At 43.6% G+C, this 12903-nt stretch overlaps 1 protein-coding gene across 1 annotated transcript in view; it reads left to right on the top strand.

The window, feature by feature from the left end:
• Positions 1–12903, top strand: part of LOC106571837 (A disintegrin and metalloproteinase with thrombospondin motifs 19) — a 117989-nt gene that overhangs the window by 25429 nt on the left and 79657 nt on the right. Inside the window, exon 8 of the mRNA XM_014145308.2 lies at positions 12304–12409. Within this exon, the coding sequence (XP_014000783.1) occupies positions 12304–12409 (106 nt within the window). The remainder of the gene's footprint in view (positions 1–12303; positions 12410–12903) is intronic.

Genomic DNA, 12903 nt, shown 5'->3' with positions numbered 1-12903 from the left:
CTAGAGCTTGGCGACATGCCAAACTGAGCAATCGGGGTAGAAGGGCCTTCGTCAGGGAGGTGACCAAGAACAAGATGGTCACTCTGACAGAACTTCAGAGTTCCTCTGTTGAGATGGGAGAACATTCCAGAAAGACAACCATCTCTGCAGCACTTCATCATTCAGGCCTTTATGGTAGAGTGGCCATATGGAAGCTAATCCTCAGTAAAAGGCACATGACAGCCCGCTTGGAGTTTGCCAAAAGGCACCTAAAGGACTCTGACCATGAGAAACAAGATTCTCTGGTCAGATGGAACCATTTTTTATTTATTTATTTATTTAATTAATTAATTTATTTAACCTTTATTTAACTAGGCAAGTCAGTTAAGAACAAATTCTTATTTACAATGACGGCTTAGGAACAGTGGAGGAAACCATGCACCACCCATCACCTGGCCAATACCATCTCTACGTTGACGCATGGTGGTGGCAGCATCATGCTGTGGGGATGTTTTTCAGCGGCAGGGACTGGGAGACAAGTCAGGATCGAGGGAAAAATTAACAGAGCAAAGTACAGAGAGATCCTTGATGAAAACATTCTTCAGAGTGCTCAGGACCCCAGACTGGGGCAAAGGTAAACCTTCCAACGGGACAAGAACCTTAAGCACACAGCCAAGACAATGCAGGAGTGGCTTCGGGACAAGTCTCTCTGAATGCCCAGCCAGAGCCCGGACTTGAACCCGATCGAACATCTCTGGAGAGACCTGAAAATAGATGTCTCGTGACGCTCCCCATCCAACCTGACAGTGCTTGAGAGGCTCTACCCGAGAAGACTCGAGGCTGTTATCACTGCCAAAGGTGCTTCAACAAAGTACTGAGTAAAGGGAATGAACGTAACAAAATGTGGAAAATGTGAAGAGGTCTGAATACTTTCCGAATGCACTGTATTCCCCTGAGCTGCTCCTTTAAGATACTCCTAAACCATGCTACATTCATTCCCCTGAGTGTGGTGCATTTAGGATATTCCTGAACTATGTTACATTCCTTCCCCTGAGTGTGGTGCATTTAGGATATTCCTGAACTATGTTACATTCATTCCCCTGAATGTGGCGCATTTAGGATATTCCTGAACTATGTTACATTCCTTCCCCTGAGTGTGGTGCATTTAGGATATTCCTGAACTATGTTACATTCCTTCCCCTGAATGTGGCGCATTTAGGATATTCCTGAACCATTACATAACAAATATCACTCAATTTGACCACCACATTCCTAGAATGCGTCCAAATGGCACACTATTCCCTATATAGTGCACTACTTATGACCAGAGATCTAAAGGGAAAGGGGGATACCTAGTCAGTTGTACAACTGAATGCCTTCAACTGAAAAGTGTCTTCTGCATTTAACCCAACCCCTCTGAATCAGAGGTGCTGGGGGCTGCCTTAATCGACATCCACGTCTTCAGCGCCCGGGGAACAGTGGGCTAACTGCCCTGCTCAGGGGCAGAACGACAGACTTTTACCTTGTCAGCTCGGTTATTTTAGGCTATGTACTCTGATCAGAAGTAGTGCACTACATAGGGAATAGTGTGCCATTTGAGACGCATTATAGGAATGTGATGGTCAAATTGAGTTATATGTGTTATGTAATGGTTCAGGAATATGTTAAAGGAGCAGCAATTCATCCCTACTGTCTCTCTCAAGACAGAGCTGATAAGAACTCTTAAAGCCACTCATGTGAATGCTAACCATGTGACTCCATTCTATTGGCTTGGTCATTGTGTATCTGTTCCAGGATGAAGTTTGCTCTAGGTACAGATCTAGGATCAGCTTCCCCTTCCCCAATCTTAACCTTAACCATTAGTGGGGAAAACGTTAAACTGACACCTGATCAGGGTCTAGGGGCAACTTAACCGTGCACCAGAGGGGACTTCCATGCCTGTGAGGTTTGCCTTGATTGGCTTCCCATGATGACTAATGAGCCAATCAGATTAGTTCTTACTGGAGTTCACAGACCACAAGTCATTTGTGATGTATGGCTGAAAAGTAACAGAATCCAATAACAAGGGTTTTTCATTTGAATTAAGTTTCTTCCATCAGTTGCCTCCATCTATTTATATATCCAGTTTATAATTCATTGGCGTTACACATTTTAGTTTAGTCATTTAGCCTTAGTGGTTTGCTTTGGTAACCCTCCAGAACTATGACATGCTGCAGGATGCCCTCTGTGCAGGATGAGCGTTTAGGATGATGGTTTTAGTCAGTGTCAGAGAAAGACAAACACTACTTTTGATTATAAAGGCCTTGGTGTTTAGGACACAGTCAAAGAGAGACTAAGATTGTGATGTTTGGATACATCATCTTCTGTTACATCATGTCCTGTAACATCATGTCCTGATACATCATAGCCTGTTAGATCATGTCCTGTTACATCATGTCCTGGTACATCATGTCCTGATACATCATGTCCTGATATATCATGTACTGTTACATCATGTCCTGTTACGTCATGTCCTGATACGTCATGTCCTGATACATCATGTCCTCTTACATCATGCCCTGTTACATCATGTCCTGATACATCATGTCCTGTTACATCATGTCCTGATACGTCATGTCCTGTTACATCATGTCCTGATACATCATGTCCTGATACATCATGTCCTGTTACATCATTTCCTGATACATCATGTCCTGTTACATCATTTCCTGATACATCATGTCCTGTTACATCATGCCCTGTTACATCATGTCCTGATACATCATGTCCTGATACATCATGTCATGATACATCATGTCCTGTTACATCATGTCCTGTTACGTCATGTCATGTTACATCATGTCCTGTTACATCATTTCCTGATACATCATGTCCTGTTACATCATTTCCTGTTACATCATGTCCTGTTACATCATGTCCTGATACGTCATGTCATGTTACATCATGTCCTGTTACATCATGTCCTGTTACATCATTTCCTGATACATCATGTCCTGTTACATCATGTCCTGTTACATCATGTCCTGTTACGTCATGTCCTGTTACGTCATGTCATGTTACATCATGTCCTGTTACGTCATGTCATGTAACATCATGTCCTGTTACATCATTTCCTGATACATCATGTCCTGTTACATAATTTCCTGTTACATCATGTCCTGTTACATCATGTCCTGATACGTCATGTCATGTTACATCATGTCCTGTTACATCATTTCCTGATACATCATGTCCTGTTACATCATTTCCTGATACATCATGTCCTGTTACATAATTTCCTGATACATCATGTCCTGTTACATCATGTCCTGTTACATCATTTCCTGATACATCATGGCCTGTTCTTTTAGCCTTGTGAAGCTGTGTGATCTGTCCCCCCCTCCCCCGAGGTTGTGTTTTGTTCACATATAGACACTCTCACACACTCCTCTCTCTCTCTCCCACATAGCACACACAGACACACAGCACACACAGACACACAGCACACACAGACACACAGCACACACAGACACACAGCACACACAGACATATGCACACACAGACACACAGCACACACAGACACACAGCACACACAGCACACACAGACACACAGCACACACAGACATACAGCACACACAGACACACAGCACACACAGCACACACAGACACACAGCACACACAGACACACAGCACACACAGACATATGCACACACAGACACACAGCACACACAGACACACAGCACACACAGCACACACAGACACACAGCACACACAGCACACACAGACATATGCACACACAGACACACAGCACACACAGACACACAGCACACACAGCACACACAGACACACAGCACACACAGACACACAGCACACACAGACACACAGCACATACAAACACATGCACACACATCATACACAGCACACACAGACACACATGCACACACAGCACACACAGACACACAGCACACACAGACACACAGACACACAACACACACACACCAGCGCATAGGCAATGGCCCATATTGTTGTTGTTCACCCTGGTTTTTATAGGAAGACATAACGAGCCACACCGCGGGCACTTCCACTCCCTGGCCAAGCTCAGCGCATGCCTTTCCTTACAGGTAGTCACAAGGAGGGGCTGTGTTCCAAATGGCACCCTATTCCCTATTTAGTGCCCTACTTATGACCAGGACCAATAAGGCAGAGGGTGAACAGACCACCAAGCAACACGACATACACCTCCACTGAGAATAAAGGAAGGACGGAGGGAAACATGATGTAATCCTGCCTGTGTTGGAAGGAGATGTGGTTTGTTTGATGTGGATGTACTGACAGTTGTGGCTGCTTTGTGTGATGTATTGTTGTCTCTACCTTCTTGCCCTTTGTGCTGTTGTCTGTGCCCTATGTTTGTACCATGTTTTGTCCTGCTACCATGTTGTTGTCATGTTGTGTTGCTACCATGCTGTGTTGTCATGTGTTACTGCCTTGCTATGTTGTTGTCTTAGGTCTCTCTTTATGTAGTGTTGTGGTGTCTCTCTTATTGTGTGTTTTGTCCTATATTTATATTGTATTTATTTTTTATCGCAGGCCCCCGTCCCCCGCAGGAGGCCTTTTACCTTTTGGTAGGCTGTCGTTGTAAATAAGAATTTGTTCTTAACTGACTTGCCTAGTTAAATAAAGGTTAAATAAAATAAAACATGTAATCCTGTCTGTGTTAGAAGGACATGTGAATGTAATCCTGTCTGTGTTAGAAGGACATGTGGTTTGTTTGATGTGGATGTAATCCTGTCTGTGTTAGAAGGACATGTGGTCTGTTTGATGTGAATGTAATCCTGTCTGTGTTAGAAGGACATGTGGTTTGTTTGATGTGGATGTCATCCTGTCTGTGTTAGAAGGACATGTGAATGTAATCCTGTCTGTGTTAGAAGGACATGTGGTTTGTTTGATGTGGATGTAATCCTGTCTGAAGGACATGTGATCTGTTTGATGTGGATGTAATCCTGTCTGTGTTAGAAGGACATGTGATCTGTTTGATGTGAATGTAATCCTGTCTGTGTTAGAAGGACATGTGGTTTGTTTGATGTGGATGTAATCCTGTCTGTGTTAGAAGGACATGTGAATGTAATCCTGTCTGTGTTAGAAGGACATGTGGTCTGTTTGATGTGGATGTCATCCTGTCTGTGTTAGAAGGACATGTGGTCTGTTTGATGTGAATGTAATCCTGTCTGAAGGACATGTGATCTGTTTGATGTGGATGTAATCCTGTCTGAAGGACATGTGATCTGTTTGATGTGGATGTAATCCTGTCTGTGTTAGAAGGACATGTGGTCTGTTTGATGTGAATGTAATCCTGTCTGTGTTAGAGGGACATGTGGTCTGTTTGATGTGAATGTAATCCTGTCTGTGTTAGAAGGACATGTGGTTTGTCGGTGTGGCTCTGAAGCGCTCTGGTGGACACTGACATGTTGTGGGTTTTTATCAGGAAATGATTAATATAGTTGTATGGACAGTAAAGTTATCTATAATGAGGTTCCTCTCAAAACTAGGACCACCCCTGTAGCTATGCTCTAATAACTAAGTGTGTGTGTGTGTGTGTGTGTGTGTGTGTGTGTGTGTGTGTGTGTGTGTGTGTGTGTGTGTGTGTGTGTGTGTGCGTGCGTGCGTGCGTGTGTGTGTGTATGTGTGTGTGTGCGCGCGCGTGTGCGTGTGGTTGCTTGTTTGTTTTTGTGTGTTTGTATATGTGTGTTTGTGTGTGAGTGCATACTTGCATGTGTGCCTGCATGCAGGTGTGTGAGTCAAAGAGACACAGGTACCAGTTAAGACCCAGCAGGTCCTCGGGTCCGTGTGTTGACTGTTCCGTCTGGAGGTCTGTTAGGTTTTAATGACCTCTCGTTGGTGTCAAAGTACGCTGTATTTGACCTCACCCCTTTGGCCCCACTCTCCCAGCCTCCTTGCTGGCTTCAGGGATAGTTTTCAGCCTCCAAGTGTGGAATTTGCGTGACATACGGCATGTAACAAAAGTCATCACTGTAGAGAGGGACAGGTAGATGGAGAGAAAGAAACGTTTAAGGGGGAAAGCTAGCCGTTGACCTAGATTCTCACAACCTCTGATTCCTCTGGTTCGTGTCGGCCATTCTTCCTTACAACTACCAATCCTCAGGTACCCTATCAAGGCTGGTGTGGTTATGGGTACCTTATGCTGCCGCTGCTGTGTGCAACATGGCTGAAAAGCTAAAGTTAATGTTTGACAAATTCGGCGTAACACCCCCTGTGTCTGTTCGGATTATGACCATGTTATTTGAACTGAAGGTTTTCGCTACAGACGAGTTTCCCTCTCGCCTCACTCTAAAATCATATACTAAAATGAGATGTTTCCCTTTTTCTTCACCAGTTACGCTGTGCAACAATTTGATAGCTTTGAGTGCATCCGCAGTGGGTAGGATAGTATTGGGTACATATTTGTCAGTTTAAGCCTTAGATTAAGGATGGAGTAAAAATGTTACAACAACATGGTGTAAAAAAAAAATTTTAAGGGGGGTGGGGTAGATGCACAGACGTTAAAGTGACTGCTTTAAGTAGAGCACCTGAAAATCCCATCACCATACATTTCATCAAAGTACACAATCACATTGTAGTTACTACACAACGTTCACTTACTCGTAGATCACAGATAGCCCAATGTGGCACCTTAGCATTCCTTTGCTCCTGTGTTTGTCCTGTACCCTATTTCATAAAACGGCAGCCATAGTACGACAGGACAGAATGAGGGGAGGACTCCAAACCAGATCCTAAAGCACCCTGGTTAATGTAGGTTTGCCGGTCGTACCGCCGCATAGTCAGTACAGGTGTACCACACATGTGGACTTAGAGGCATGGGTTTGTCGTTAGACCGATTCCCAGATTGATGTTTAACTATAAAAATATCAAGCGAAATGGATTTGGTTACTCCAGGAGGATAAAAGTCCATATTTTTTCCCCTGGATTTGGAGTTGCAGGTTCATTGAACATATACTTCATAAAAACAAGTTCTTATGTTACGTTTCTTTACTATCTGACGGAGGGAGAACACAAAAAATATTCTGCTGCTTCCATTTTACTTTCTGTGAAAAGAAGACAATCTGGAAACCGTTGTGGGCAAGGTGGAAGCTCCACTATGTTGTTGTAGAACTTGTTTTAGCCCGCCCTGTCCATTTCTCTCCCTCATTTACGTTTAGGTTTGACTAATGATGGAGGATTTGCCGGCTGGAGCATGGAGATAATATGTCAAAACGTCTAGCATAAAGACTCATTGTCTGCCCCCCCCACACCTGAAAGGAACAACGCCAGACCAAACACATCTTACCTCCAGCCACTGCCTGTTATTGACATGGTTTGCCTACCGACGGAGGCCCTTACATAAATGGGCGACGGCAGAGAGCATTATCATCGGGATCACAGTGACTTGTCGTCTCACATTTCTCAAAGGAGTGGAGGGGTGTCATTAGGGGCCTTTTCAAGCCAACTCAACACCCAGAAGGGCTAGATGCCCAGCTAAGTGCAGGGGAGCAGAGTGACTGGCTGTTACTTCACAGAACCCGGACTGCCAGAGAGTCCTAGCATTCACTAATGGCCAGATTAGGGGCTAATCTCTACCGTCTAGCCCTGAAACCCAGTCATATTGCCCTGGAACCCACTCATATTGAACCCAGTCATATTGAAACCAGTCAAATTGCCCTGAACTAGTCATAGACTGTTCTCTCTGCTACCGCACGGCAAGAGGGACCAGAGCCATAAGACTCCCCAAGCCATAAAACTGCTGAACATCTAATCCAATGGCTACCCGGACTATTTGCATTCACCCCCCCCCTCTTTTACACCACTGCTAATCTCTGTTGTTATCATATATGCATAGTCACTTTAATAACTCTACCTACATGTACATATTACCTAAATTACCTCGACTAACCGGTGCCCCCACACATTGACTCTGTGCTGGTGCCCCCTGTATATAGTCTCACTATTGTTATTTTACTGCTGCTCTTTAATTACTTGTTACTTTTATTTCTTATTCTTATTTGTACTGCATTGTTGGTTAGGGGCTCGTAAGTAAGCACTTCACTGTAAGGTTACACCTGTTGTATTCAGCGCATGTGACTAATAAAATTTGATTTGATTTAATTTAATTTGAACCCCACTCATATTGCCCTGAAACTGAGTCATATTGAACCCAGTCATATTGAACCCAGTCATATTGAAATAAGTCATATTGCCCTGAAACCCAGTCATATTGAACCCAGTCATATTGCCCTGAAACCCATTCAGTCATGTTGAGCCCAGTCATATTGAACTAAGTCATATTGCCCTGAAACCCAGTCATATTGAACCCAGTCATATTGAACCCAGTCATATTGCCCTGAAACCCAGTCATATTGAACCCAGTCATATTGAACCCAGTCATATTGCCCTGAAACCCAGTCATATTGAACCCAGTCATATTGAACCCAGTCATATTGCCCTGAAACACAGTCATATTGAACCCAGTCATATTGAACCCAGTCATATTGCCCTGAAACACAGGCATATTGAACCCAGTCATATTGAACCCAGTCATATTGCCCTGAAACACAGGCATATTGAACCCAGTCATATTGAACCCAGTCATATTGCCCTGAAACCCATTCAGTCATATTGAACCCAGTCATCTTGAGAGGTTTCTCAGAGACAGAAACAGAAAATTAGCACAGTTTGGGAGGAGTGAGTACAGGGAGTGTAAGTGTGTGTGTGTGTGTGTGTGTGTGTGTGTGTGTGTGTGTGTGTGTGTGTGTGTGTGTGTGTGTGTGTGTGTGTGTGTGTGTGTGTGTGCGTGCGTGCGTGCGCGTACATGCGCGTGCGTGTGTGTGTGTGTGTGTGTGTGTGTGTGTGTGTGTGTGTGTGTGTGTGTGTGTGTGTGTGTGTGTGTGTGTGTGGTGAGATGGAGAGCCTAAGATGTCTAATGGACATCCAGGCCCTTAGAAACTGCACTTAATTTATTTTATTTTCGTCCATCAAAGGCAGGATTGTTCTGCCGGTTTTCGTAATGGAAAGCATTAGTTCTGGATCCTTTTCAATGGGGTGATTAAGCCATCAAAGGTCACAGCATACGATCCACTACAAGAGAAAATACAAAATCCCCTTCTCGTGTTTTCCCCCTTAACCTGATCCTGAAGGAGCAAAAGAGTTGCAGCTGTCATTTCCAGGCCAGAATTCGGGAGCACACACCAGACATGGCGCTAGTATGTTGAACTGTTAGGGCAATTTACCTGACGGTGGATGAAATGGAGGGCTTTTTCCCTTTGAACCGAATCCACATTTTTAAAATAAAGTCCTGAAACCACTTTGATTACTGGATGGAAGAGAAAGGAGAGGACAAGGGAGAAAATACTGTATTATTGTAGGGTTAGAGTTAGGGTTTATTGTAAGGTCAGAGTTAGGGTTTATTGTAGGGTTAGGGCTTATTGTAGGGTGAGGGTTTATTGTAGGGTTAGAGTTAGGGTTTATTGTAGGGTTAGGGTTTATTGTAGGCAGAGCCATCATGCCCCAGAGTCGTCATGCCCACAGGGGCATGTGCTCCCTCAGATTTGTCCTGTTTAAAAAAATACATAAAAAATATAATAATAATAATATATACACTACCGGTCAAAAGTTTCTTTATTTTTACTATTTTCTACATTGTAGAATAATACTGAAGACATCACAACTATGAAATAACACATATGGAATCATGTAGTAAGCAAAAAAGTGTTAAACAAATCAAAATATATTTTAGATTTTAGATTCTTCAAAGTCGCCACCCTTTGCCTTGAGTAGCCACCCTTTGCACACTCTTGGCATTCTCTCAACCAGATTCACCTGGAATGCTTTTCCAACAGTCTTGAAGGAGTTCCCACATATGCTGAGCACTTGTTGGCTGTTTTTCCTTCACTCTACGGTCCAACTCATCCCAAACCATCTCAATTGGGTTGATGTCGGGTGTTTGTGGAGGCCAGGTCATCTCATGCAGCACTCCATCACTCTACTTCTTGGTCAAATAACCCTTACACAGCCTGGAGGTGTGTTGGGTCATTGTCCTGTTGAAAAACAAATGATAGCTAAGCGCAAACCAGATGGGAGGCGTATCGCTGCAGAATTCTGTAGTAGCCATGCTGGTTAAGTGTGCCTTGAATTCAAAAAAAATCCCTGACAGTCTCACCAACAAAACACCCCCTCACCATCACACCTCCTTCACGGTGGGAACAACACATGCGGAGGTCATCCGTTCACCTACTCTGCGTCTCACAAACACACGGCGGTTGGAATAAACCATCTCAAATTTGGATCTTATGTCTAATGTCCATTGCTCGTGTTTCTTGGCCCAAGCAAGTCTTTTCTTCTTATTGGTGTCCTGTAGTAGTGGCTTCTTTGCAGCAGTTCGACCACGAAGGCCTGATTCATGCAGTCTCCTCTGAACAGTTGATGTTGAGATGTGTCTGTTACTTGAACTCTGTGAAGCATTTATTTGGGCTGCAATTTCTGAGGCTGGTAACTCTAATGAACTTATCCTCTGCAGCAGAGGTAACTCTGGGTCTTCCGTTCCTGTGACAGTCCTCATGAGAGCCAGTTTCATCATAGCGCTTGATGGTTTTTGCGACTGCACTTGAATAAACATTCAAAGCTCTTGACATTTTCCATATTGACTGACATTCATGTCTTAAAGTAATGATGGACTGTAATTTCTCTAAGCTTATTTGAGCTGTTCTTGCTATAATTTGAACTTGGTCTTTTACCAAATAGGGCTATCTTCTGTATACCACCCCTACCTTGTCACAACAATCAATCAATCAAATCAAATTTATTTTTATATAGCCCTTCGTACATCAGCTGATATCTCAAAGTGCTGTACAGAAACCCAGCCTAAAACCCCAAACAGCAAGCAAAGCATGTGAAAGAAGCACGGTGGCTAGGAAAAACTCCCTAGGAAAAACTCCCTAGAAAGGCCAAAAACCTAGGAAGAAACCTAGAGAGGAACCAGGCTATGATGGGTGGCCAGTCCTCTTCTGGCTGTGCAGGGTGGATATTATAACAGAACATGGTCAAGATGTTAAAATGTTAAAATGTTCATAAATGACCAGCATGGTCAAATAATAATAATCATAGTAGTTGTCGAGGGTGCAACAAGCACGTCCGGTGAACAGGTCAGGATTCCATAGCCGCAGGCAGAACAGTTGAAACTGGAGCAGCAGCACGGCCAGGTGGACTGGGGACAGCAAGGAGTCATCATACCAGGTAGTCCTGAGGCATGGTCCTAGGGCTCAGGTCCTCCGAGAGAAAGACAGAAAGAGAGAAAGAGAGAATTAGAGAGAGCATATTTAAATTCACACAGGACACCGGATAAGACAAGAGAAATACTCCAGATGTAACAGACTGACCCTAGCCCCCCGACACATAAACTACTGCAGCATAAATACTGGAGGCTGAGACAGGAGGGATCAGAAGACACTGTGGCCCCATCCGATGATACCCCCGGACAGGGCCAACACAACTGATTGGCTCAAATGCATTAAGAAGGAAAGGAATTCCACAAATTAACTTTTAGCAAGCCACACCTGTAATTTGAAATGCATTCCAGGTGACTACCTCATGAAGCTGGTTGAGAGAAAGCCAAGAGTTTGCAAATCTGTCATCAAGGCAAAAGGTGGCTACTTTGAAGAATCTCAAATATAAAATACATTTTGATTTGTTTAACACTTTTTTGGTTACTACATGATTCCATATGAGTTCATAGTTTTGATGTCTTCACTATTATTCTACAATGTAGAAAATTGTAAAAATAAAGACAAACCCTTGAATGAGTAGGTGTGTCCAAACTTTTGACTGGTACTGTATATTATTTATTTTTTGTAATACAACTAGCCACCTAGCATTTTTATGAAGTTGGCTTTAGCTAGCCCAGATAGGTTCCCAATCTCCCAACCCCATAACTAGCTACCAATAAGCCATTTCAGGCTATCACTCAAGTTAGAGTAGCTAGCTTATCTAACTATTTTAGCTGGCATGCCTGCTGAAATGAAAAAGCAAGCAGGAACTAAATGTAATGAATAAGACACATTCCTTTCAATCTTTCACCCAGATTTTTAGAAGAGATGCAGAGAAGCATATTTAGTTTCTTTAAAAAATAACCACCAGTTAGTAGGATACAGACAGCTAAAAGGGTATGCTTAGATTTTTTACAAAGAATTAGGAAATAGGAAAAATGTCTTTCAGGTGTTTTAAAAGGCCTAGCCCCCTCCGGACCACGGATTCCACCCTTAGAGATGTCAACCATTTTGTTTTCCCTGTTCTCCATTGCAGGCATTGCCTACCTGAGCGGCATGTGCAGCGAGAGAAGGAAATGCATCCTAGCTGAGGACAACGGCCTCAACCTGGCCTTTACCATTGCTCACGAAATGGGCCACAAGTGAGTAAAGTTTTTCCTCTCCCACAACTTTCACCTCACGCTTCACAAGCTCGATATCCACCACAAACACTAACCAATTGTCACCTCACGCTTCACAAGCTCGACATCCACCACAAAGGCTAACCAATTTTCACCTCACGCTTCACAAGCTCGATATCCACCACAAAGGCTAACCAATTTTCACCTCATGCTTCACAAGCTCGATATCCACCACAAACACTAACCAACTGTCACCTCACGCTTCACAAGCTCGATATCCACCACAAAGGCTAACCAATTTTCACCTCACGCTTCACAAGCTCGATATCCACCACAAAGGCTAACCAACTGTCACCTCACGCTTCACAAGCTCGATATCCACCACAAAGGCTAACCAATTCTCACCTCACGCTTCACAAGCTCGATATCCACCACAAACACTAACCAACTGTCACCTCATGCTTCACAAGCTCGATATTCACCACAAAGGCTAACCAACTGTCACCTCACGCTTC

The sequence above is a fragment of the Salmo salar genome, chromosome ssa01, assembly GCF_905237065.1.
Source record: "Salmo salar chromosome ssa01, Ssal_v3.1, whole genome shotgun sequence".
Lineage (NCBI taxonomy): Eukaryota > Metazoa > Chordata > Actinopteri > Salmoniformes > Salmonidae > Salmo > Salmo salar.
This window is presented reverse-complemented; position numbering and strand designations above follow the sequence as displayed.